Source organism: Bos mutus, chromosome 25 (assembly GCF_027580195.1).
Source record: "Bos mutus isolate GX-2022 chromosome 25, NWIPB_WYAK_1.1, whole genome shotgun sequence".
In the NCBI taxonomy this organism is placed as follows: Eukaryota; Metazoa; Chordata; class Mammalia; order Artiodactyla; family Bovidae; genus Bos; species Bos mutus.
The window spans coordinates 21,213,063-21,236,510 of NC_091641.1; the positions used below are offsets into that span (position 1 = coordinate 21,213,063).

The 23,448-nt window shown below is 41.8% G+C and overlaps 1 protein-coding gene across 1 annotated transcript in view; it reads left to right on the forward strand.

The window, feature by feature from the left end:
- USP31 (ubiquitin specific peptidase 31) overlaps positions 1 to 23,448 on the forward strand; it is an 83,530-nt gene that overhangs the window by 18,447 nt on the left and 41,635 nt on the right. Inside the window, exons 2-4 of the mRNA XM_070362793.1 lie at positions 21,544 to 21,681; positions 22,943 to 23,031; positions 23,121 to 23,213. Of these exons, the coding sequence (XP_070218894.1) occupies positions 21,544 to 21,681; positions 22,943 to 23,031; positions 23,121 to 23,213 (320 nt within the window). The remainder of the gene's footprint in view (positions 1 to 21,543; positions 21,682 to 22,942; positions 23,032 to 23,120; positions 23,214 to 23,448) is intronic.

A 23,448-nucleotide genomic window follows, 5' to 3' on the forward strand; every position in this document is an offset into this window, starting at 1 on the left:
AGCACATCGGGATATCTTGTTTTTTTGTTTGATTGTGATCTTTCTCTGTTTAGAAACCATTGTTTTATGCCACGAATTGTGGCAGTTCCTAGAGGAACTGGCCAGTCACCCGACATCTGTTGCTTCTTCCCTCCAGTTGTTGAGCTTGGATGGTAGCAAGCAGTGTGTCCACAAACAAACAGTTCACGCTTCAGAAGACTGCGTAGGACTGGTCAGGAAATGCCCTTATTGCTATTCCATTTAAAACATTAGGATACAGGGCTTCAGTGCTAGTAAGTAGCAGAGCCAGGACTCAAGTCTTGGGTGGTTTTTATGAAGTTAAAGGAAAAGATGTAAAGTAAGTATTGTAAGTATTCCAGAAGTAGAAGGTGCTCATTCCAAGTCTGTGGACACCCAAATTACCCTTTCCCATTTCTAAAGTCTGTCCTGTTGACAGTTTTTATTGCTGCCAGATTAATCTTTAAGGTTATCTTTAATTACATTATTTCTGTTTTCAAAAGTTGCCTTTAGTTTTTCTTTTGTATACAAAATGTATAAGTTTCTTAGCTTTGCATTTAAACTTTTTTTCACCAGCCCAAGGTGAGAGAAGTACAAAATTTTCCAAGAAAAAGGCATACCAGGCGCATAAAAAAATTTGTTATAAAGTTTCTAATGCTTACTTTGAATTCTGCACCTGTCTGTGGACCACACTTTGAAGAGCACTGCTGTGCAGCTTCTCAGGGTCTGATTTTGTTTGTTTATTCCTTTAGTTTCAGTGAAAATATAGTCTATGCTTTTCATGTAAAACGGTAGTTAGATCTAGAGGCTTATTTTTTTCTGGTAAAGCTAGTTTCTGAAAAGTGTTATGTTAATTTTGACTTTAAGAGCAAGGCAAAGCTGTCTGGTTCTCAGGAATTTAAGAAACTGAGCCTCACAAAACCAAAAAAAAATAAAAAAGAAAAAGAGAAAAAAGAAAAATGTTGCTCAGTAGACATGCAGTTATGTTATCAGCTCCATCAGGAAGCCTGTCCTATCTGGTTGTGTCCCTCTCAAAGTTAGCAGTCACTGATGGTTGGTCCTTGGTCCATTCGTTCATTAAGGGTTGAAAAATGGCAGTTTTAATTTTAACATGTCTCTGGAATACTTCTGTAGAGACTCTTGCCCTTGTCAGTGGTTTGGTTACTTCAAAGTAACTTTTGAGAAGAAAGACAAGATAAATATTTGGTGGGTTTTCCCCCCTTATTTTCTAGTTTTCAAAATAATTAGTGGGTTTTTTGTTGTTGTTGTAACTGTGTGGAGTTAGATACATGTTTGAAAGGTGTGTATAGTCAAAGCTATGGTTTTTCCAGTAGTCATGTACAGATGTGAGAGTTGGACCATAAAGAAAGCTGAGTGCCAGAAGAATTGATGCTTTTGAACTGTGGTGTTGGAGACTCTTGAGAGTCCCTTGGATGGCAAGGAGATGAAACTAGTCCATCCTAAAGGAGATCAGTCCTGAATATTCATTGGAAGGACTGATATTGAAGCTGAAGCTCCAATACTTCCGATGAGGTGGCCCAAGTATTGGAGTTTCAGCTTTAGCATCAGTCCTTCCAAAGAACACCCAGGACTGATCTCCTTTAGGATGGACTGGTTGGATCTCCTTGTAGTCCAAGGGACTCTCAAGAGTCTTCTCCAACACCACAGTTCGAAAGCATCAATTCTTCGGCCATCTGATGCGAAGGGCTGACTCATTGGAAAAGACTCTGAGGCTGGGAAAGACTGGCAGGAGGAGATGGGGACGACAGAGGATGAGATGGTTGGATGGCGTCACTGAGTCGATGGACATGAGTTTGAGCAAGCTCCAGGAGTTGTGGATGGATAGGGAAGCTGGAGTGCTGCAGTCCATGGGGGTCACAAAGAGTTGGATACAGCTGAGCAACTGAACTGGACTGAGTCAGTTATTAACCTTATTATGCCCAACTTGTCCTGTTTTTGGCCATTGGGATAAGTTGCCTACCGAGTCCTTTTGGCACTATACTAGTAGTCTGTGATGTCAACCCAAAATACAGGAAGTTAAGATTTTCCAGGCTTATCTTATATGTTTCCTGCTCCAGATGTGGAATCAGTCATTTCTTTAAGGAGACTTAGTTCCTTTTGGTAGCAGATGGTTCTGAGAGGCCACAGTCGAGGCCATAGGGGTCTACCTGGTTTCCTGGGTCTCAGTAGACAGAGTGAGGAAACGTGTGATTTATAAGTCAAGAATTCATATTGATAATTTCATTCTTGATAAAAGTGAAAGAAGAGAGTGAAAAAGTTGGTTTAAAGCTCAGCATTCAGAAAACTTAGATCATGGCATCTGGCCCCATCACTTCATGGGAAATAGATGGGGAAACAGTGGAAACAGTGTCAGACTATTTTTTGGAGCTCCAAAATCACTGCAGATGGTGACTGCAGCCATGAAATTAAAAGACGTTTACTCCTTGGAAGGAAAGTTATGACCAACCTAGATAGCATATTAAAAAGCAGAGATATTATTTTACCAACAAAGGTCTGTCTAGTCAAAGCTATGGTTTTTCCAGTAGTCATGTATGGATGTGGGAGTTGGACTGTGAAGAAAGCTGAGTGCCAAAGAATTGATGCTTTTGAAGTGTAGTGTTGTAGAAGGCTCTTTGAGAGTCCCTTGGACTGCAAGGAGATCCAACCAGTCCATTCTAAAGGAGATCAGTCCTGGGATTTCTTTGGAAGGACTGATGCTGAGGCTGAAACTCCAATACTTTGGCCACCTCATGTGAAGAGCTGACTCACTGGAAAAAACCCTACTGCTGGGAGGGATTGGGGGCAGGAGGAGAAGGGGATGACAGAGGATGAGATGGCTGGATGGCATCACCGACTCAGTGCACATGAGTTGGGTGAACTCTGGGAGATGGTGATGGACAGGGAGGCCTGGCGTGCTGCGATTCATGGGGTCGCAAAGAGTCAGACACGACTGAGCAACTGAACTGAACTGAACTGAATTTCATTCAGGAATTCAGGGTTTTTATTTAACCTCATTGATCGTATGTCTATATTTCTCCTAAGCTGAAAATCGTATTCTTAACCCTAGTGTAAATTCTTGTTTACATTATCTCACAATGCATTTATAGTCTCATCACAATAATCTCAATATTAGCACCAAACAGGATGAATATTTAAAAGTTTAATTTTTGTCCCTAGGATATGTCCTACTAGGACTGTGCAGTCATATTTTTGTTTTAAAGTTTCTTGGAATAGTTCTCAAGTGTGACTTAGTCACCAATGTGATATATACATTCATTTGTTCTTTCTGCTTTTGGTTTTGAGGAATTGTTTTTTAGAATTTAGTTTTGTTGTGTAATTATATAAAAATAAAATTCATTTGCCTGAGTCAGATATACAAAACAAGATCTGTTCAAAGAAGTCTAGTTTCTTTTTTTTTTTTTCATTTCTTTTTTTTTTTTATTTTATTTTATTTTTAAACTTTACAATATTGTATTAGTTTTGCCAAATATCAAAGAAGTCTAGTTTCTGATGACTGTATTCTATTCCCTTCCTCTGTAAATTTTATGATTTATTCTTTCAGTGTTTTAGTAGAAGCAAATATGTGTATTCATAATCTCTCTGACTTAAATAAATGTTAACACACATACATACATGATTTTCTTTATCTTGTTTTCTTCTTGTAGGTAACATGGGTGCTTAGCAGTTGCCCTGCATAGCGGGTTATTTTGTGTACTCCTAACAGTGTAAGGTGGATATACATATTTTTTTTTCTGTTTTGTGGATGAAGAAACAGGCGTTTCTCCAGACCTTTCATCCTCTAATTCTCGTTATTCCCATAGTGTCAGGTGCTGTCCTTCATGTGTATATTCATGAGCGAGTGAATGAGCAGGGGACTCACTTTTGTATCTTCTCTGCTTTGAGCAATAATGGGAGCAGAGAAAGGACTGTTTTTAAACTGTAGGAAAGGAAATTCAGCCTTTTCTTTGAGGTCAATAGCTCTCTATAACTGGATAAGAACACATTGGTAGAAAGAACCTTTTTCCTGATTAGAGGTGGTCCCAGCATATTATAATGATATGTTTACTTGAAACATTATTTAATGTTACCCTAAAATAAGAGTTCCTTTTTGACAGTGCAGTGACAGCTTGGTAATTGTCCCTCATTTTAGAGTCTTTTATGAAAGTTATAATAAAGTAGGATAGCTAAAGAAAATGCCTTTAAAAGCAACAGCTCATGGGAAATAGCTACTAGTTAATGATTTCAGGATTTTAATAGTGACAGGAAGGAAGGAGGGTAGCCTCATTTCCCTGCAGGCAGGAGAGATCGAGGAGCATTGGCAGCTTTTTATCTCATATCCAGCAGGAGGAAGGGTTAGCTGAGTTAGAGACCTGTTGGTCGCTGCCCTTTGAGCCTTTATTGTGACGTCAGGCAGCTGGTTAGGCTGTAGTTACCGCCCCACCCGCTTTCTGACGTCTCTCTCCGGCTTCAGTGTCCGAGGTCAGTGCTGGGAGGAGGGTAAGGGCAGCCAGGGTACAGGTCTGCTTCTTTCTTTTTTTTCAGTTTTCCAACCAGGGATCAAACCTGTACTCCCTGCATTGGAAGCACGAAGTCTTAACCACTGGATTGCCAGGGAGGTCCCTACTCCTTTCCTTTAGAAAAATCTATGAACCCATGGATTTTGAGTTTAGTCAGAATCCTGGTATGGTTGAGATGTTGGGGTAAGCACTGAGCCTCAGCTTCCTTATTTTCCTTTTTGTTGCCATGTGATCGTATCAGTCTCACAGACTGTGGTGTTTAACAACCTTTGGTTCCTTTACACCTGAGTGATGGAAACACTTTAGCAGGAAAACCCCACCAACCCAGCTTGTGAAAGCAAGCCTCAGTTCACTTCAGTCGCTCAGTCATGTCCGACTCTTTGCGACCCCTTGAATTGCAGCACGCCAGGCCTCCCTGTCCATCACCAACTCCCGGAGTTCACTCAGACTCAAGTCCATCGAGTCGGTGATGCCATCCAGCCATCTCATCCTCTGTCGTCCCCTTCTCCTCCTGCCCCTAGTCCCTCCCAGCATCAGAGTCTTTTCCAGTGAGTCAACTCTTCACATGAGGTGGCCAAAGTACTGGAGTTTCAGCTTTAGCATCATTCCTTCCAAAGAAATCCCAGGGCTGATCGCCTTCAGAATGGACTGGTTGGGTCTCCTTGCAGTCAAGGGACTCTCAAGAGTCTTCTCCAACACCACAGTTCCAAAGCATCAATTCTTCGGCGCTCAGCCGTCTTCACAGTCCAACTCTCGCATCCATACATGACCACTGGAAAAACCATAGCCTTGACTAGACAAACCTTTGTTGGCAAAGTAATGTCTCTGCTTTTCAATATGCTGTCTAGGTTGGTCATAACTTTCCTTCCAAGGAGTAAGCATCTTTTAATTTCATGGCTGCAGTCACCATCTGCAGTGATGTTGGAGCTCCAAAAAATAAAGTCTGACACTGTTTCCACTGTTTCCCCATCTATTTCCCATGAAGTGATGGGACCAGATGCCATGATCTTCATTTTCTGAATGTTGAGCTTTAAGCCAGCTTTTTCACTCTCCATTTTCACTTTCATCAAGAGGCTTTTTAGTTCCTCTTCACTTTCTGCCATAAGGGTGTTGTTATCTGCATATTTGAGGTTATTGATATTTCTCCCGGCAATCTTGATTCCAGCTTGTGTTTTTTCCAGTCCAGCATTTCTCATGATGTACTCTGCATATAAGTTAAATAAGCAGGGTGACAATATACAGCCTTGACATACTCCTTTTCCTATTTGGAACCAGTCTGTTGTTCCATGTCCAGTTCTAACTGTTGCTTCCATGGGAAAGGGAGCTTGGTAGGAAGAAGATGTTGATGCTTTCCAACTGTGGTCTGGAGAAGACTTCTTGAGAGTCCCTTGGATAGCAAGGAGATCAAATCAGTGAATCCTAAAGGAAATCAACCCTGATCATTCCGCTGGCATACTTTGGCCACCTGATGTGAGGAGCCAACTCAGTAGAAAAAACCCGGATGCTGGGAAAGATTGACGGCATAATGAGAAGGGGATGACAGAAGATGAGATGGTTGGATGGCGTCACTGATTCAAAGGACATGAGTTTGAGCAAACTCCAGGAGATAGTGAAGGACAGGGAAGCCTGGTGTGCTGTAGTCCATGGGGTCGCAAAGAGTCAGACACAACTGAGTGACTGAACAACAACAAGGAAGAAGATGTGGAGACTTCTTCAAAAGGCCACTATAGTTAAGTGCTGAGGAAAAATAAATGTGTTCCACATAAAATTTTCTCTGGGTCTGGCCTTGTGACTCTGATTGTTTTGAGCTCACCTTTGATGATGTGTGCTGACCTCTTGAATTGTGGGTCGTTTTTGAAGGCGTGATATTTAAATCTCCAGTGTAACAATGCTGGATGATTCGCTGAAGTGTCTGTTCCCCAGAGGGACTCTCTCTGTGTGATATATTCTGCAACATTTTGTTGTCACCCTATGATCTTTTTTGAGTAACAGTAATAACCCATTCATCTGACTTTTTGAGGGAATAAGTGTTTTATGTAGGTTATTTCCTGGATAATTATTTAAATATCAAGTCTTTAAAAGGTTAAGTTTTCCCTTTTTGATAAATGGCTTGATAGCATATTTTACATACTCACTTTTTCAGGGAGGGAGTCCTGGACATAGTTTACTCTCTGGTGATTTAGAGTATTATGACTTCATCTGTTGCACTCTTCTGTAACATGGAGATATCTTTGGGGACAGTGAGACTGTGCAGGAATTGATAAATGGTCCAGAATTGCTTAGATTGTTTGAATTCTTTCTTCTGCTTTTGGTAATACTCCTTCTTGCTCTCTCTCATCCTCTGTCACGGTCCTTCCTTAGTTTTCTCTTGCTTTATCCGGTTTTACTTTATCCTGGGCATCTGTACATTCCCCTTCCTCATTCCTGTGTCTTGCAGTTTCTAATCTGCTTTTAGTTAACTAACCAGATAAATAGAATGGACTCAAGTAACACTAAATATTCTGCATTAGGGCCTGGGATCTGGCTAAATTAAGAAATCTTAGTATTTCCTTTTTGAAGTCATTAAAAAAAAAACCTTTTTAGTGAAGTATGGCATACATACGGAAAAATGCATAACATCATTAGTGTACAACTCAATGAATATTAAATTCTAAAGTGATATTGAAAGACAGAAATGGTATGGACCTAACAGAAGCAGAAGATATTAAGAGGTGGCAAGAATACATAGAAGAACTATACAAAAAAGATCTTAATGACTCAGATAACCACAATGGTGTGATCACTGCCCTAGAGCCAGACATCCTGGAGTACGAAGTCAAGTGGGCCTTAGGAAGCATCTCTATGGAAAAAGCTAGTGGAGGTGATGAAATTCCAGCTGAACTATTTCAAATCCTAAAAGATGATGCTGTGATGGTGCTGCACTCAGTATGGCAGCAAATTTGGAAAACTCAGCAGTGGCTACACGACTGGAAAAGGTCAGTTTTCATTCCAATCCCAAAGAAAGGCAATGCCAAACAATGTTCAGACTACCACACAATTGCCCTTATTTCACACACTAACAAAGTAATGCTGAAAATACACCAAGCTAGGATTCAACAGTATGTGAACTGAGAACTTCCAGATGTTCAAACTGGATCTAGAAAAGGCAGAGGAACCAGAGATCAAATTGCCAGCATCCATTGGATCATCGAAAAAGCAAAAGAGTTCCAGAAAAACATCTACTTCATTGACTACGCTAAAGCTTTTGACCATGTGGATCACAACAAACTGGAAAATTCTTCAAGAGATGGGAATACAAGACCACCTTACCTGCCTCCTGAGAAATCTGTATGCAGGCCAAGAAACAACAGTTAGAACCAGACGTGGAACAGCGGACTGGTTCCAAATTGGGAAAGGAGGATGTCAAGGTTGTATATTGTTACCTTGCTTATTTAACTTATATGCAGAGTACATCTTTTGAAATGCCAGGCTGGATGAAGCACAAGCTGGAATCAAGATTGCCAGGAGAAATGTCAATAACCTCAGATATGCAGATGATACCACCCTTATGGCAGAAAGCGAAGAGGAACTAAAGGGCATCTTGATGAAACTGAAAGAGGAGAATGAAAAAGCTGGCTTAAAACTCAGCATACAAAAAATGAAGATCATGGCATCTGGTTCCATCACTTCATGGCAGTTAAATGGGGAAACAGTGGAAACAGTGAGAGACTTTATTTTCTTAGGCTCCAAAATCACTGCAGATGGTGATTGCAGCCGTGAAATTAAAAGACGCTTACTCCTTGGAAGAGAAGTTATGACCAACCTAGACAGCATATTAAAAAACAGACACATTACCTTATCGACCAAGGTCCATCTAGTCAAAGCTATGGTTTTTCCAGTAGTCATGTATGGATGTGAGAGTTGGACCATAAAGCTGAGCGCCAAAGAATTGATGCTTTTGACCTGTGGTGTTGGAGAAGACTCGAGGGTCCCTTGGACTGCAGGGAGATCAAACCAGTCAATCCTAAAGGAAATCAGTCCTGAATATTCTTTGGAAGGACTAATGTTGAAGCTGAAGCTCCTATACTTTGGCCACCTGATGTGAACAGCTGACTCGTTTGACAAGACCCTGATGCTGGGAAAGACTGAAGGCAGGAGGAGAAGGGGATGACAGAGGATGAGATGGTTGGATGGCATCACCGACTGGATGGACATGAGTTTGAGCAAGTTCTGGAAGTTGGTGATGGACAGGGAAGCCTGGCGTGCTGTGGTCCACGGGGTCACAAAGAGTTGGACCCGACTGAACTGACTGAACTGAAAGTGATATTATCAACCAGATCAAGAAATGGGTTGTCACTAGCTGTCCAGAAGCTCCCGTTTTTGGCCCCTCCCAAAACCTATCCCCTCCCTCTTCCCCAAAGGTAACCACTTTCCTGGCTTCTAACATCATTGATTAGTTTTGCCTGATTTTGAATTTTACTATAAGTGAAATAAAAATATGTTTTTATTAAAGACACTTCACTGAGATATAATTTATATACTGTGTACTTGCCCATAAAGTGTAGATAGAATTCAGTGATTTTGAATATATTCACTGAGTTGTGCATCTAGCATCTCAATTTTAGAGGAGATTTTTATTATCCCCAAAGAAACCCCATATCGATTAGCAGTCATTGTTCATTGCCCCCAACCTCCCAGTGCTAAATGTTCACTAATCTGGTTTTCCTATTCTGAACATTTCATAGAAATGGAATCATTCAACACATGGCCCTTATATTTGACTTCTCTCACCTAACCTGATGCTTTTCAAAGTTATGTTGTACCATGAATCGTAACTTCATTCGCTATGATGGCTGAAAAATACTCCATTATATGAATACACTATGTTCTGTTTATGACACTTGTTGATTGACATTTAGATTGTCTGTTCTCTTTGACTATTAATGAGTAATGAGGCTGTGGTAAAGAATCCACCTGCCAGTGCAGGAGACACAAGAGACTCGAGTTCAACCCCTGGGTCAGGAAGATCCCGTGAAGTAAGAAATGGCAACGTACTGCAGTATTCTTGCCTGGAAAAGCCCATGGACAGAGGAGCCTGGTGGGCTACAGTCCATGGGGTTACAGAGAGTTGGACAAAACTGAGCGACTGAGTGCACACACACACAAATACTTAACTACAAATTTTTGTGTGGAAATATGTTTTCATTTCTCTTGGATGTATACCTGGGAATAAAATTTCAGGGTCATATGGCAACTCCAAGTTTAACTTTTTGAGCACCTACCCAACTGTTTCCACAGCATCTGCACCATTTTACATTCCCACCATCCCTTGTGTAAGGGTTCCAACTTCTCTACATCCTCGTCAATATTTGTTATTGTCTGTCTTCTAGTATAGCTATCTTAGTGGGTGTGAAGTGGTATCTCACGTGGCTTTTATTTGCAGTAGGGAGTCTTTTGTGTCTGGTTTCTTTCGCCAGAATTCATTATGAGTAACCTCTCTTCTGGTAAGTGTAATATCTAAAATATTGTAGAAAACTTGGAAAATATGTAACAGTTGAAAAAGGAAAATTGAAAATGTGTACAAGTTGTTTAGCATATAACTTTTTCCCCCTTTTTTATGTGTTTTAACGTAATTGAGATCAAACTATAATTTTGCACTGTGTGATTGTCTTCATATAGTATTATGTGAGTCATTTTTTTTAAACAACTCTTTAGATGAAGGTTCTAGTACCTATTTTTGGATTGTTTCTGGTTGCAGCAAACGTATTTTTAACATAAATTTTTGTTTTCACTTTTTTTTCAGGACATTTAGAAGTGAAATTCCTGTCAGGGATTATCTATGTTGAAGGTTCTTAAATCATGTTGTCCCTTCATTTTTGGAAGGGTTGTGCCATTAGCAGTGTGAGAATGTCTGTCGTACCCCACTTTTGCAGGAAAGAAATCCTGAAGTTGATAAGTGGGAAAGAGCATTGTATTGTTTTAATTTGCATTTCTTCATTGATAGTGAAGGTCACACAGCTTCATCTGTTCTTTAAAGTGGGAGGACGCCTATATGAGAGTGACACTGAGAGAATTTAGGGAATTACCCGGTTTGAATTTCACAGACTTCTTTTGTTTGCTCTGTGTCTTCACATACTCTTTGAGTTAGCTTTCCTGTTCTACAGGTAGATGAACGAGTCCTGTACCGACTGTGCGTGCGTGCATGTGTGCTGAGTCCCTTCAGTCACGTCTGACTGTCTGCGACCCCATCCACTGTAGCCTGCCAGGCTCCTCTGTCTGTGGGATTCTCCAGGAAAGCATACTGAAGTGGGTTGCCATGCCCTCCTCCAGGGGAATCTTCTCGACCCAGGAATCAACCCTTGTCTCTGGCATCTCCTGCATTGGCAGGCGGGGACGCCTCCCTGTACTGACTAGCATTGGCTGAAATTGGGGCATGTCAGACCAGGTCTAGACTGGAAAGGTTCTAGCACTTTCCCCGGGAAAGCACAGAGCCCGAATAAGCTGGAGGCTGCCCCTGTGGTGGTTGTGTGCTGCCTGCTTCCCGAAGTGAGGTTGAAGGAACCCGCGGAGGCTGGCCAGATCTGGAGGCTACAGCCGTGTGTGGCTTCCTAGTCAGCCTGGCTTAGCTGTCAGGCGTGCACAGTGCTGGGCGTGGAGGAGAGTGATATGGCAGGTCCGTGACTTGAAAGCCTCTTTAGCCAGTTAAAATTTATTTGGAGTGCTCTAGGTTTATGGCAATATGAATGTGTAATTCATAGTGAAATTTACTGGGTCTCTGCTTATGAATAACATCTCTTGATTACTAGTAATTGATGTTTTAGTTATCAAAATGCAATCAGAATATTGATTCAAAGCAAGATTATTTCCAGAATAGTTTGAATCCCTTTATAAAATTGTCTGTTTGGTGAAAAACATTTGAGATCTGATTATCATCAAATACCAACATATTCAAAACCAAGAGGACGTATACTTTGCTAGTGAACACACACACTGATTATGGAGGAAGTTTATTTGGCCTTGGAGTAGTTCAGGGCCGCGTGCCTCCCCCACTCTTGTCTTTCCCACACTATTCCACCTCCAATTACGTGTAGGTCTCTTTGTTGTTGTTGTTCAGTCACTAAGTCATATCCGATGCTCGTGACCCCATGAACCATATGGCATACCAGGCAAGAATACTGGAGTGTTCAAGAATACTTCTCTGTTCATGGGGATTTCCAGGCAAGAATACTAGAGTGGGTTGCCAGTTCCTTCTCCAGGGGATCTTCCTGGATCAGGGATCGAACCCCTGTCTCCTGCATTGACAGGTGGATTCCTCACCACTGAGCCACTAGGGAAACCCATAGGTCTCTTTACTTCCACCCCAAAGGGGAGTGACACTCGGTTGAGAACATCACTGGCCTCTGTGAAGGTGAGCAGGGCCATGCGCTGAGTTCGTAAGCCAAGCCCCTGTTGCCTCCTTGTCTTCCCACCACTTCATCAGGAAGCTGCGGCTGCTGCTCTTTTTTTCTCTTCCTAGAGCTGAGCTTTCACCTCCCACCCGGCAAGCCGCAAGCCGGGAGGCCTAAAAAGGCCCCTGGTGGGTGGCTGGAGGCATAAATTCTTTTTTTTCCTCTCTCTTTCCCTCATTTTTCCTTGGTCCTGGTTGCTTTTACCCCCACTGGTAAGATCCAAAGGTTGATTTTGGTTTTGGGTTTATGATTAATAAGGCAGGAAACTTTAATTTAAAACTCCCAAGATCTGTCTAGCCAAGAAGAAAATTCTTAGCATAGTGCAGCCTGACTGTCAGGGATTTGGGGCCAAAACCTCAGCTAGATGTAAGGTCTGTGTTTGTTTTGTTGTTGGTGTGTTTTTTTTTTTCTTGCCAGCCCTTTCTGTGAATGAGAGTTGGTTCCTTGGCCAAAATACTAGGGTGTACTAAGATCACCCTGTGTACCACTTGGTTATTGTTATCAACAAATTCATTTAGAAAATGTGGAAAGCAGTGAAATATGTAAAGGAAAAATCATTCCAAACTTGCTCCTTTATATTTACAAGGATAAAAAGCTAAAAGGTCTTTAAAAAATGTTTTTTCAGAGTTTGAAATCAAACTCATGTAGTTTTGTATCTTCTTTCCACTTAATTTTATTATATATTTACATTTTTGTATTTTCTAAAACTTTGAAACGTTTGTAATGTTCTGCGGGAGAAATATATAGTAACTTCTTGGATATTTAGATGGCTTTTCCAGTTTCTGTTTTGAGTGCATTGATTTATTTTGGTTGTGCTGGGTCTCTGTTGCTGCGAGAGGGCTTTCTCTGGTTCTGAGCGGGTGCCCCTCTCTAGTTGCAGTGTGCAGGCTTCTCATAGCTGTGGCTTCTCTTACTGTGGAGCATGGACTCAGGGCCCGTGAGCTTCCATAGCTGTCGGCACAGGGGCTCAGTAGTTGTGGCTTGCCCGGTTTAGTTGCCCATAGCATACGGAATCTTCCCAGACCAGAGGTCAGACCTGTGTCCTCTTCACTGGCAGATGGATTCGCCTCTACTCTACCACTAGGGAAGTCCCTGTTTTGAATTTTAGCTGTTGAAGATTATTGCATTTCCCATATGATGACCTTTTAGTCACATCAGGGCTTGGGTGTTTCCTTTTTTGATTGTGTTGATAGCTAAAATTCTCCCTCTTCTTGTTCTTCTTCTTTTTTTGTTAAGTTTTTTAAAAAGTTCTATTTTACTATAGTTGGGAAGAATCTTAGATTGTGTAGGAAAATGTCAAGGAGACTAAAAACAAGACACTTGAGTTTCTTGAGTTAGTTGATCGGATGCATAAACACATTTTGGTGACCCAAGTTGACTTTGGAGTTGGCTCGGCTTGACCAGTTAGAGGGTCCTAGGACGGATGGAATGACGACATCAGAATCATCTCCATCAGCAGACCAGCCTGAGCGTTATAAGGTGAACACTTCCCTTTATATTTGCTATTGACAGACAGATGCAGCTCTCCCAGGGCAGATGGTCGACTCTCTGGTTTGCTTTCTGTAGCAACCGGGGATTCTCAGGCAGGGCATATTTCTTCACATGCTGCAAGCTGATCTGCTGACATAGTCCGAATTCCTCCTTACTCCTTAAATAATAACATTTCAATTAGATAGACTGCATTTTTGTTTCTGGGCCATATTTCAGTCATAGGAAAAAAATGCTAATTAGAACAAAACAGACACTGATTAATACAGATTTATTTGAAAGCAAAGAAGCTCCCAGAAGCCTCAGGCTTGGTGCAACTGTAGGTCAGTCTCCAGCACATGTTTTGTCTGCATTGAGACTGGCGCTCAGAATGAAGAACCGTAAACCCTACATGATCCTGAGTTGTATAAGGGAAGAAACCATTCATTGGAAAAAATAATTATGGGCAAAAATGTTTCAAGGCCATTTTAATCATATGTGGGCTTCCCTGGTGGCTCAGCTAGTAAAGAATCCACTTGCAATGTGGGAGACCTGGGTTTAGTCCCTGGGTTGGGAAGATCCCCTGGAGAAGGGAAAGGTTACCCACTCCAGTACTCTGGCCTGGAGAATTCCATGGACTGTATAGTCCACGGGGTTGCAAAGAGTTGGACAGGACTGAGCGACTTTCACTTTAATCATATGAGGTTGGAGAATAGTGATAACATTGGACAAGTTACTTTACTGAGCCCAAGGTTTTTTGTCTGTAAATAATGATGTTAATATTGTACTTAACAGCCTAGGGAATTTCTGGGGATTAATTTTTATAGGAAATAACACCTATAAAACAATTAGTACAAAGCCTGATACATTAAAGGCTCTCTAGTATTAACTTGTTGTTATTATTCTTTGTGTCACATACTGTATTTGCTAGGTTTCTAGGAAATAATATTGAATAAGACATCCCCGAGCAGTCTAGTGGTAGAGACAGATACGAGATTATGTATCCTGGTGTTTTGAATAAAATGCAGTAATTGATATAATGCAGTTAGGACAGAAGAGCCTCCCGTAAGTTTTTAATGCTTTTGGGACTGAAAATTTAGTGTTTTTTTTAGCATGGCATGCTCTTTCTCAGTCTTGGCTTCACATTAGAAATAGAATTGTTAAATCACATTTGAAAAACAAAACTGTTGATGAACAGGCCCCACCATTATCCTATGGCTGCTGCCACTTACGGTTTTTATTTGTTAAATAAATTTTCCCAGGTGATTCTATTGTACCACCATGGGTCAAGAGCCAGTGCCTTAGGTATTTCCTTCTCTTTTTCTTTGGCATTTTCCAGGATTATACTATACCATAGGCTAATTCTTTGCTTTTTTCTTGACTTTTAAAACTTACATGATGATAGGTATTTAGAGTTTAAAGTGCTTTTGTGATTTCATGAAAGCCTCACAATGGTAAATTTAAAAAAGTATTATCATCCCCGTTTTGCAGAAAAGATAGTCAAGGCTCAGAAAAACTACACATTAAGTAAAAGTTGGGCTTAAACCCAGGTATTCAGAATCCAGTCTTTCTGTTTCTACTGCATTTCTACCAGAAATATTCAACCAGTGTTTAAATACTTGAAGGTGTTCTCTTGCTGCTGTGTTTTCTATTGATACAGCTTTATGATCTGTTGAAAAATCTTGCTCATTGTTCATCTAGCTGAACCACTTGTGGTCTATTTCTTTTATTCTGGCTCTAATGCTCTCGACCATACTTCCAGCCTTAGCTATAATTTCTTGAAATGCACTAGCCATTTCTCAGTCCTTCTATTACAACTTTTTCTTTTATAAAAGAATAATAAACCCTTTCCTAATTTTTATTTCATCAGTGAGTCCCTGCCACCAAGTTGTTCTGGTATATATTAATTTAATACTGAAAACTGGTAACTATAAGTATCCCTTGCTGTCCAAATCTGTTTTCGTTTCTAAATTTGGAACTTGAGAACTTGGACATAGGGTACACCTGTGCTTGAGCTACACTTTGTTTGGCTGTCAGTCTGGAAGGATCAAGGAGCTCTGTACCAGAATAACTCACTCTTCCTTATGGCCAAACGTGAGCACGTGAACAAGTGGTATGTGGTGGTCTCTACAATTCTCCCCGAGTTGTCTTTCCATCCTAGAAGGAAACTCCTTTCCCGTCGCCTCCTTCCTCCTCTCCTCCACAGGGTCCCAGCTCCATCTTTCTGAGGAAGGAGAGGGAGCAGAGAGAGACCTTGTGGGGGTGGGAGTGGAGGGCATTCCAGGTGTAGGGACCATGGAGGCCGTCCAGTCTCTTTCAAGGGTGGTAGTTGCCCCGGCTGGCTTAGTCCTGAGGGCCTCTCTGCCTCGTTTGCGCTGTTATGTGAATAGACCTCCCCACCACAGGTGAAGACACAAGGAGGAAGGGCTGGATGAAGGTCACGGAGAGCCCTGTTGAGTGTGGCTGTGTCCTATACCCTGGCATGGAACACTTTGTCTGTCACTGTTTTTTTAATGGGTCGTATCTGCTTTTACGGTTTTCATCAATTTGTACCAATTGCATCCCCTATGTTTTTAGTTTGTTTTTCATCAGCTTAAGTGTCCAGAAGGTCAGATATAAGAGCTGAAACTTTTCTCAGGACAAGTGCTTATCGTTCTGTTCTTTCCAGCACAGCCCAGAAACCAAGTTTCAGTTTTAGATCTTTCTCTTAAAATGTAAATATATTGTCCTCCCAAGTTTTTCTGTTCTTTTCCAGAATCACTGAAAGTAAATTCTATGTTCCTTCTGGCATAGAACCAAGGAATGTGAGTGGTGATTTGGTTTGATGAGTTTTGGCAAACTACCTTTTCTCCAAAAGAGTAAGCCAACTCCTAATCGTTCATGTCAGATATTGCCACATCCATTCCCCATGGAAGGAAGTCACTAATAGCCATTGCTTTGTCATCTTTTTGGAGTCAGTTAAAGGATGTCTTAAACCAGTTACTGTCTTTTCCCTGGAGCCCAGGATTCTGCTGCTTCAGTCCTACGGCTATATGGAATGAAAGAACCTCATGTCTAATTTTTTTTTTTTTGAACTCCAATTGGATAGACTTCATTCTTTTTCTTTTCTGGGCCATGCTTCCAACTCATTCCCCCCCCCCCCCCCCCTTTAAGGGAGAAAAAACATTCTCTGTAGTTCTAGACCTTAAGGTTTTATTTGAAGGGTGAAGAAAAATTTTAAGAGGTTTGAAGGCCCTAAAAATGTGTTTTGACTTTTACTCATTGTTTAGTAACTAGATGTTAGGGATCATCTAGAATGAAAAATAGGAGTGATGGTTAGATTTATTTATAGTGGTACATAAATATTTAAAGCAGCAGTTTCCAGTTTAATGTTTTTACAAATCAGCCTCATACCCAGATTCTGCAAAGTAGACACAGATGTGTAAGGTTAATTTTAAGAAGGTTCATACTCTGTCATAGAAGTGGCAAATTTATGTGATTTCTCAGATGGTAGAAATATTTACAGATGACATATTCTAGTGATAATCAACTTTTAAAAAACCTGCAAAACTAGAGAAGGATTAATTTTATGACATCAAATAAACTAAGACTTAATTAGGAAAAAAAATGATAAAAGACAAACCAAAACAGTGTCAGATGAGGCCCCAAAGAAAAACCAAATCACTTGCTGGTATTCTAGGGGCAGAGTTTGGGTGAAGATGTGAGATGCCAGGGTCTCTGTGCTGGTGCAGCTCAACTGCTTCATTGTGTTACCAGCAGTCAGCTTCAGTGAGTTCCCCGAGATGGCCAGCGGTGTGGGGCAGAGCCGTGCTGGAGCCCAGGCTCCTTGACCCCTATTGTGTTTCTTCTTCTGTAACACACATCAAAGGATGGTTACTAGATTATTCTGTGTTTTGGTTTGTCTGGGGAAGAAGTGAAATGGTCCCAGCAGTCCCTTGGGTCTCTGCAGTGGGAAGAAGTCACCACTGTGAAGGGGGAAAGGAGCCTTTATGTTGTGTTTGTTCAGTGAGGTTTCCTGTAAAATCCCCTTTAATTTGAGATGCAGTGATTTAGGATGGGCTTGGCCCTAGAGCAGTTTTGGCTGTAGTTAGAGAGGGTTGTTGCTTGTCGAGTCGTGCCCAACAAGAATCTTGCTGAGCAGCTTCAGCACGGCACCTTTTACGCAGTGATTGGAGAAGTGCTAGATGAGTCGAAGTGATAATGGCAGGAAGCGTAAATCAAGTTTCATGCAATCTTGATAAAGAATTGAATGCTGTCCCCACCCTGAATTTGATGGACACTGTGCATAAAATATCTGTTTTGACACATAGAGAAGCGTTTTATTTCTGCTAATTTGTCTCTTAGGACGCATATGCTGGGAACTACCCCTCCTCTACTTTGGAAGTAAATAAAGGAGAGGGTCTTGAGCAGAAGCTGGTTATGCTGCCAGCATTTTGTGTGCCTCATCTGTATGCCAGGAGGCTTGTCTTTATCCCTGCTGAACCTACAAGTTCCTCTTGGCAGTTGGCCTCTGCTTCCTCCACAAAACAAAAACAACGTTCCGTGCCGCCCTGTCTATAACGTCTCTGAATCCGTAACTATCCTTGCCTCCTCTGCTGTCTCTCCCCACTCCTGTTTAAGGCAATTCCTCTGCCTCTTTTCTGAGTCCTTCCTTCTCCCCTTCCTGGAGAATCCTTGCTTCAAGTATGTCCTTTCTGTTAGCTTCTTCCCTCAGCACTTAAGTCCCTCCATCCCGTAAGTGCCCCCTCTGGGGAACTAGAGCAGCTTTCTTCCTTCCTTTTATAATGAAGCTTCTTGGATACGAAGAGTGGTATTCTTGATACTGTTCAGTTGCCTTACCTTTTCTTCTCCTTGACCCTCTCTGATCTGTGTCACTGAAATGGAGCAGGAATCAGTCTCTCAATTTGCTGTTCTGAAGTGTCCCCCTCTGTGTTTGTCGTACTTGGCTTTCCTTCGGTGGTTTGAGTCGTTTCCATCTCCTTTAGGGTTTCTTCTCCCTCAGCTTGTGTGGTGCCACTCTCTTCTGGCTGCTCCATCTGATCATCTTCTTGGGCTTCTTTTCTGGGACTTGTCCGTTCTATAATATTTGGTCCCAGCTGCCCACCTTTTCTCATTAAATGTTCCCTGGGTTATTTCTTCATGCTCATAGGATAGGATGTCTTCCCTGTGGCTCAGATGGTAAAGAACATGCCTGCAACATGGGAGACCCAGGTTCGATCCCTGAGTCGGGAAGATCCCCCTGGAGAAGGGAATAACAACCCACTCCAGTATTCTTGCCTGGAGAATCCCATGGCCAGAGGAGCCTGGAGGGCTACAGTCCATGGGGTTGCAAGAGTCGGACACGACTGAGTGACTGACACTTTCACGGGATAAGTGTACGTGCTCTGATTGAACTTACCAGCTCAGATCTTTTCCCTGAGCACCAGACCTCTCCTCACTGGGGATCCTGTGAGTCCCTCAGACTTAACCTGTTCAAAGTGCCGCAGCCCCACTTCTCTTCCTCTGTTCCCAGTTTCTTTATCCACTGAAGTCAGAAGCGAAGAACCTGGTGTCGTCCGGGTTTCCTCTGCGTATCACCCAGTGTAGCGCCATCACTCGTGGGTTTCTCTTCCCGCCTGAGCCAGCTGCAGGCTCACCTGCTAGTGCTGCTGATTCCTTTTCTTTCTTTCTTCTTTAACTGATTCATGTTTCTTTGCTAGGAGGTCTCTTTCTTCTGTGGATCACATTCTTCCACTGTCCATCACAATGACTCTAGTTTTGATTCTGCTAAATGAGAAAATAATTATGGCCACAAGCCAAACCATTTCAAAATGGAGTAAGATGTGAAGTATATGAAATGCTACGGGGGGATTGAGGAAAATGAAGACTGAGAAAGAAAGAATTAGATTCGGTGACTGGGTGGTGTCAGACCTCTGGGTGAGTTCTGTAGTGCAGTGATGTCTTTACCCACACCCACTCCCCCTTTTTTATACCTGCTTCTGAAGTGGTGTCCGCATGGTATCCTTCAGGTCACACAAATTCTTGTTTGTTACCAGGATCCTTCCTCTTCCTTGTTCACTTTATTCAGTTAGTGAGCTTTGCCCATGACACCTCCATATTCTCTTCATTTGTGTCCCTTTAAATTTTTTCCTCCTTAAATTCGAATTTTATAAATCATCTTTTTGTCCCTCACGTTGAATTTGATCATCAGTTTGTGATGGTTCTTCTTCCTAATTATTTATCCCTTTTCATCTGTTATCATTATCTTAATTAGAAAATACAATGGACAGTTGTTCTTTGACTTACTTTGTCATTCTTCAACTTTTAACACTGTTGATCACTCTGTCCTTAGCTGTCTGCTCTTGACTCTTGGGACTTCATTATCTTGATTTTCTTGCCACATCTTTGATGGCCTTTTCTTGGTCATCTTTAAGGACCTCCTAAATAGAGCAGTCCTCTGGATTCTGTCCTCTGGCGGATGGATCTCTCATGATCTTGTCTGGACAGTGTCAGTCATATTCATGATTTCAAGGACCACTCATCCCTTCACCCTGAAATCCTTGTCCTGAGCACAGACTCTTTCATTGAGTGCAAGACCTGTTTTTTTCAGTTGCTTACCAGGTATGTCCATTTGGAGGTTCCAGATAACTTCAGATATAGTGGATTCTAATCCACTATACACATACACACATATACACTAAACACATCACTCTCTTTTCCAGACTTATTCCTTTTTTTTTTTTTTTTAATCTTGTCATGATGAAGGGAACCAGCAGTGGCCCATCATCCAGATAAAGACACGTGAATGACTCTAATGCCTCCTTCCTCATTTTGCACATTCGTTAGGTCACGTGCTTGTGTGTGCCAAGTCACTTCAGTCGTGTCCAACTCTTTGTGACCCTACGGACTGTAGCTGTCCAGGCTCCTCTCTCCATGGGATTCTCCAGGCAAGAATACTGGAGTGGGTTGCTGTGCTGTCCTCCAGGGGATCTTCCTGACCCAGGGATCAAAGCCCACGACTCCTGTGTCTCCTGCATTGGCAGGCGGGTTCTTTACCACTTGTACCACCTGGGAAACCCTCATTAGGTCACAAGTCTTATCAATTCTGCTGCCCCAGTTTTGAAATCTCTCTCCAATTTGCCCTCACAAACTTAGCTTAGACCCGTATTCTCGTCTTGTCGCTTCATTTGTCTTCTGACTGTGCTTCCTTTGTGCAGTTGTCTCCCCTTCTTTCTCCCTGCTTTCAAATCCGTTACTGATAGCTCACATTTGAGTGCTTACTATATGTCACTTATTTGTGAAATGTTTTGCATGTATTCACACTTAACCATCACACTAAACATTTATTATCCTTTTTACTTTGGAGCAAAGTAGGCCCGGCCTCACCAATAGTGAGCGGCAGGACAGAGATTGAATTCAGGCTATATGCTTCAGAGCCCGTGATCTTAATTTTACTTCACTGCTTTACCTGCAGCCTTTCACTGGCTACTCCTCTTTGCAAAGACTAGAATCTTTGGAAGCAAGTCACTGTCATGGTCCATATTCAAGGTGGTAGGGTTGGGGTTGTGGGGGTTAAGGTCCAGCTCCTGGAGGAGAGATTCTTGACACATTATTTAGAATTCTTCTTTAAGGGAGATTTGTCTCTTCCTACTTATTTACTCAGTCATTTACCTTATGTGGACTTATTTTATACTTTGGCTTATCATCCAACACTGTAATACTTTTACCAATTCTCATTTTTTCTTTTACTTTTTAAAAAATTGAAGTTATAATTGGCATATAACATATTAGTTGCAAGTTAACAATGATTTGGTATTTGTAACAGTTCTTATATTTAAGATGTTCAGGTTTTAACCATGTTTTTTTTTCCTATTAGTGAATTAGAAGTGAATTTTTTTTCTATTAAAAGTCTTAGCATGCTGTTTTGATGGTTTCCTTTAGATCCATGTTCCTAAAAGTAGGATTGTTGGGTCGGTGCATTTAAAAGTTTTTGGTGCACAGGTGGGGCTTTTATGAGTGTCTGGTTTCATATTTACTGTCTTTACAGGAAGTACTCACTAACACCCTTGAGATCTTGCATTCCTCTTTGGGATTATGGATGCTTTATCTTTAAAGCCAGAAACTCACTATTCATTCTGATTTATCTACCCGTGTAGAGTATTGTGTCAAAGAATGCACTGCAGTATCGGGGAAATTCCCAGCACGATGCCCAGGAGTTTCTGCTGTGGCTTTTGGACCGAGTTCACGAAGACCTCAATCACGCTGTGAAGCAGAGTGGCCAGCCTCCTCTGAAGGTAAGGGCACGCCCCCGGGGCAGTCAGAGAGTGCTGAGCTGAATGGAGGAAGGAATGAGTGCAAATTCTTCCAAACCTCTTCTGAGTAGTTGTAGCAGTTTGTATTTAGTTAATACTGTGAAATTGACTGAGTTTCGTGGATACTTAGAGGTTGTCTCCCCCTGCGCCGCCGCCACCACCACCGCTGCTGGCAGTTGTCAGGAATGAGAGTCACTGTCTCCAAGGAGCTTACACTCACGAGAGGGGACACATGTGCCTGTATACCTTTAGACTGACATTAAACTCAGTAAACTGTCTTTAAAGCAAAAATTTGCCTTCTATTCCAGTGAGACATAGTCTGTAGATCACTGGAATGTGATCTCCACACAATCAAAGAGGAAATGTATGGATGTCTCTGCTGTTAGGATTAGATTTGAGTGTCGGAACTGAACCCTTAGAATCTTCTTACTGAAAATCAGTGATTCATTATCAGTTTTTTTTTTAATGTCTTAATATGACAGACAAAATGATTTATGTAATGGAAATAAAGTGAAAGTGTTGTTCTCCTCTCATAGCTTTAAAAAACTTTTGATAATTCTATTCTGTACCTCAAATTTTAAATTTCTAGTTTTGGTGAGCTGTCAGATTATTCTGATTCAAGGTCCTTTGTCCCTGAACATTCTGTACTGTCGTATGACTGTGCCCTTGTGGCTGCCTCTCCCTCCAGACAGAGACGCACCCAAGATCAGGCGCTGTGTCTTACCTCTCTTTGTATCCTTATGCCTTTTGCAGCGCTCTCTGCACGTGGTACCTGATGCTCAGTAACTAACTGTGGTGGCGGGGAAGGGGATGAAAAGCTTAGGTAAAATGTGAGTAGAATGATTAGGCCTAAGTAGGCAGCAGAGCTAATAGGTGCTAGAGAGCAAATTCCCTTTAGGCAGGAATTGGTACTTTTGAATGGTTGAGATTATTCCCTGGATGAGGTTGGAGGGAGCCTGTTGAGCGCTGGAGGAGGATTGCAGCGCTCGGGGGAAGGACTGCCCAAGGGCCTGGATGGTGTGGCGAGACGGACAAGTGCTGTGTCTGGGAGAGCCTTGTGAGGCCATGAGTCCATGTGACCCACGTCCTGGCAGCTGTGTTCTGGTTCCTTGAGCAGATGCCTTTCCCTGAAACATCTGGATCTGATGCAGATCTGGTAAAGGAGGTCTGGGACATTTGTGACATCATCAGTCAAGACCAGGCGCTTCTAGTCTGTGAAGTTGTACTTTATTTTTTTTTTTAGCCACCATCAGAGACTGATATGATGCCTGAGGGACCATCTTTTCCTGTCTGTAGCACTTTTGTACAAGAACTTTTTCAAGCCCAATACAGGTATGAGCAAATTAAATTTCCCTTATGTTGTCTGCTTATATAGTTCGAGGTGATCTTAATGGGAGTGTCTTACATTCTTACTTTTGAAGATCTTCTTTGACGTGTCCTCATTGTCAGAAGCAGAGCAACACTTTTGATCCTTTCCTCTGCATTTCTTTGCCAATTCCTCTACCCCACACAAGGTAAGAACAGAGTTAATCAAATTAAAACTGTGTTCCTATATGTTCCTTTTCTTCCGTAGCCGCCTCTATTGGGGCTTCTTATGTATTTAGACAAGTAATAGCATTAGTGATAAATTGAATACAGGCATTATTAAGGCCTTGCAGAAATTTATAAATGCCAGTCTGAGCCAGTAGGGTCGACAGGTACACGGGACAGGCAAGTCTTTTTGGTTGGTCTGGTTGTACTCTGTTCAGC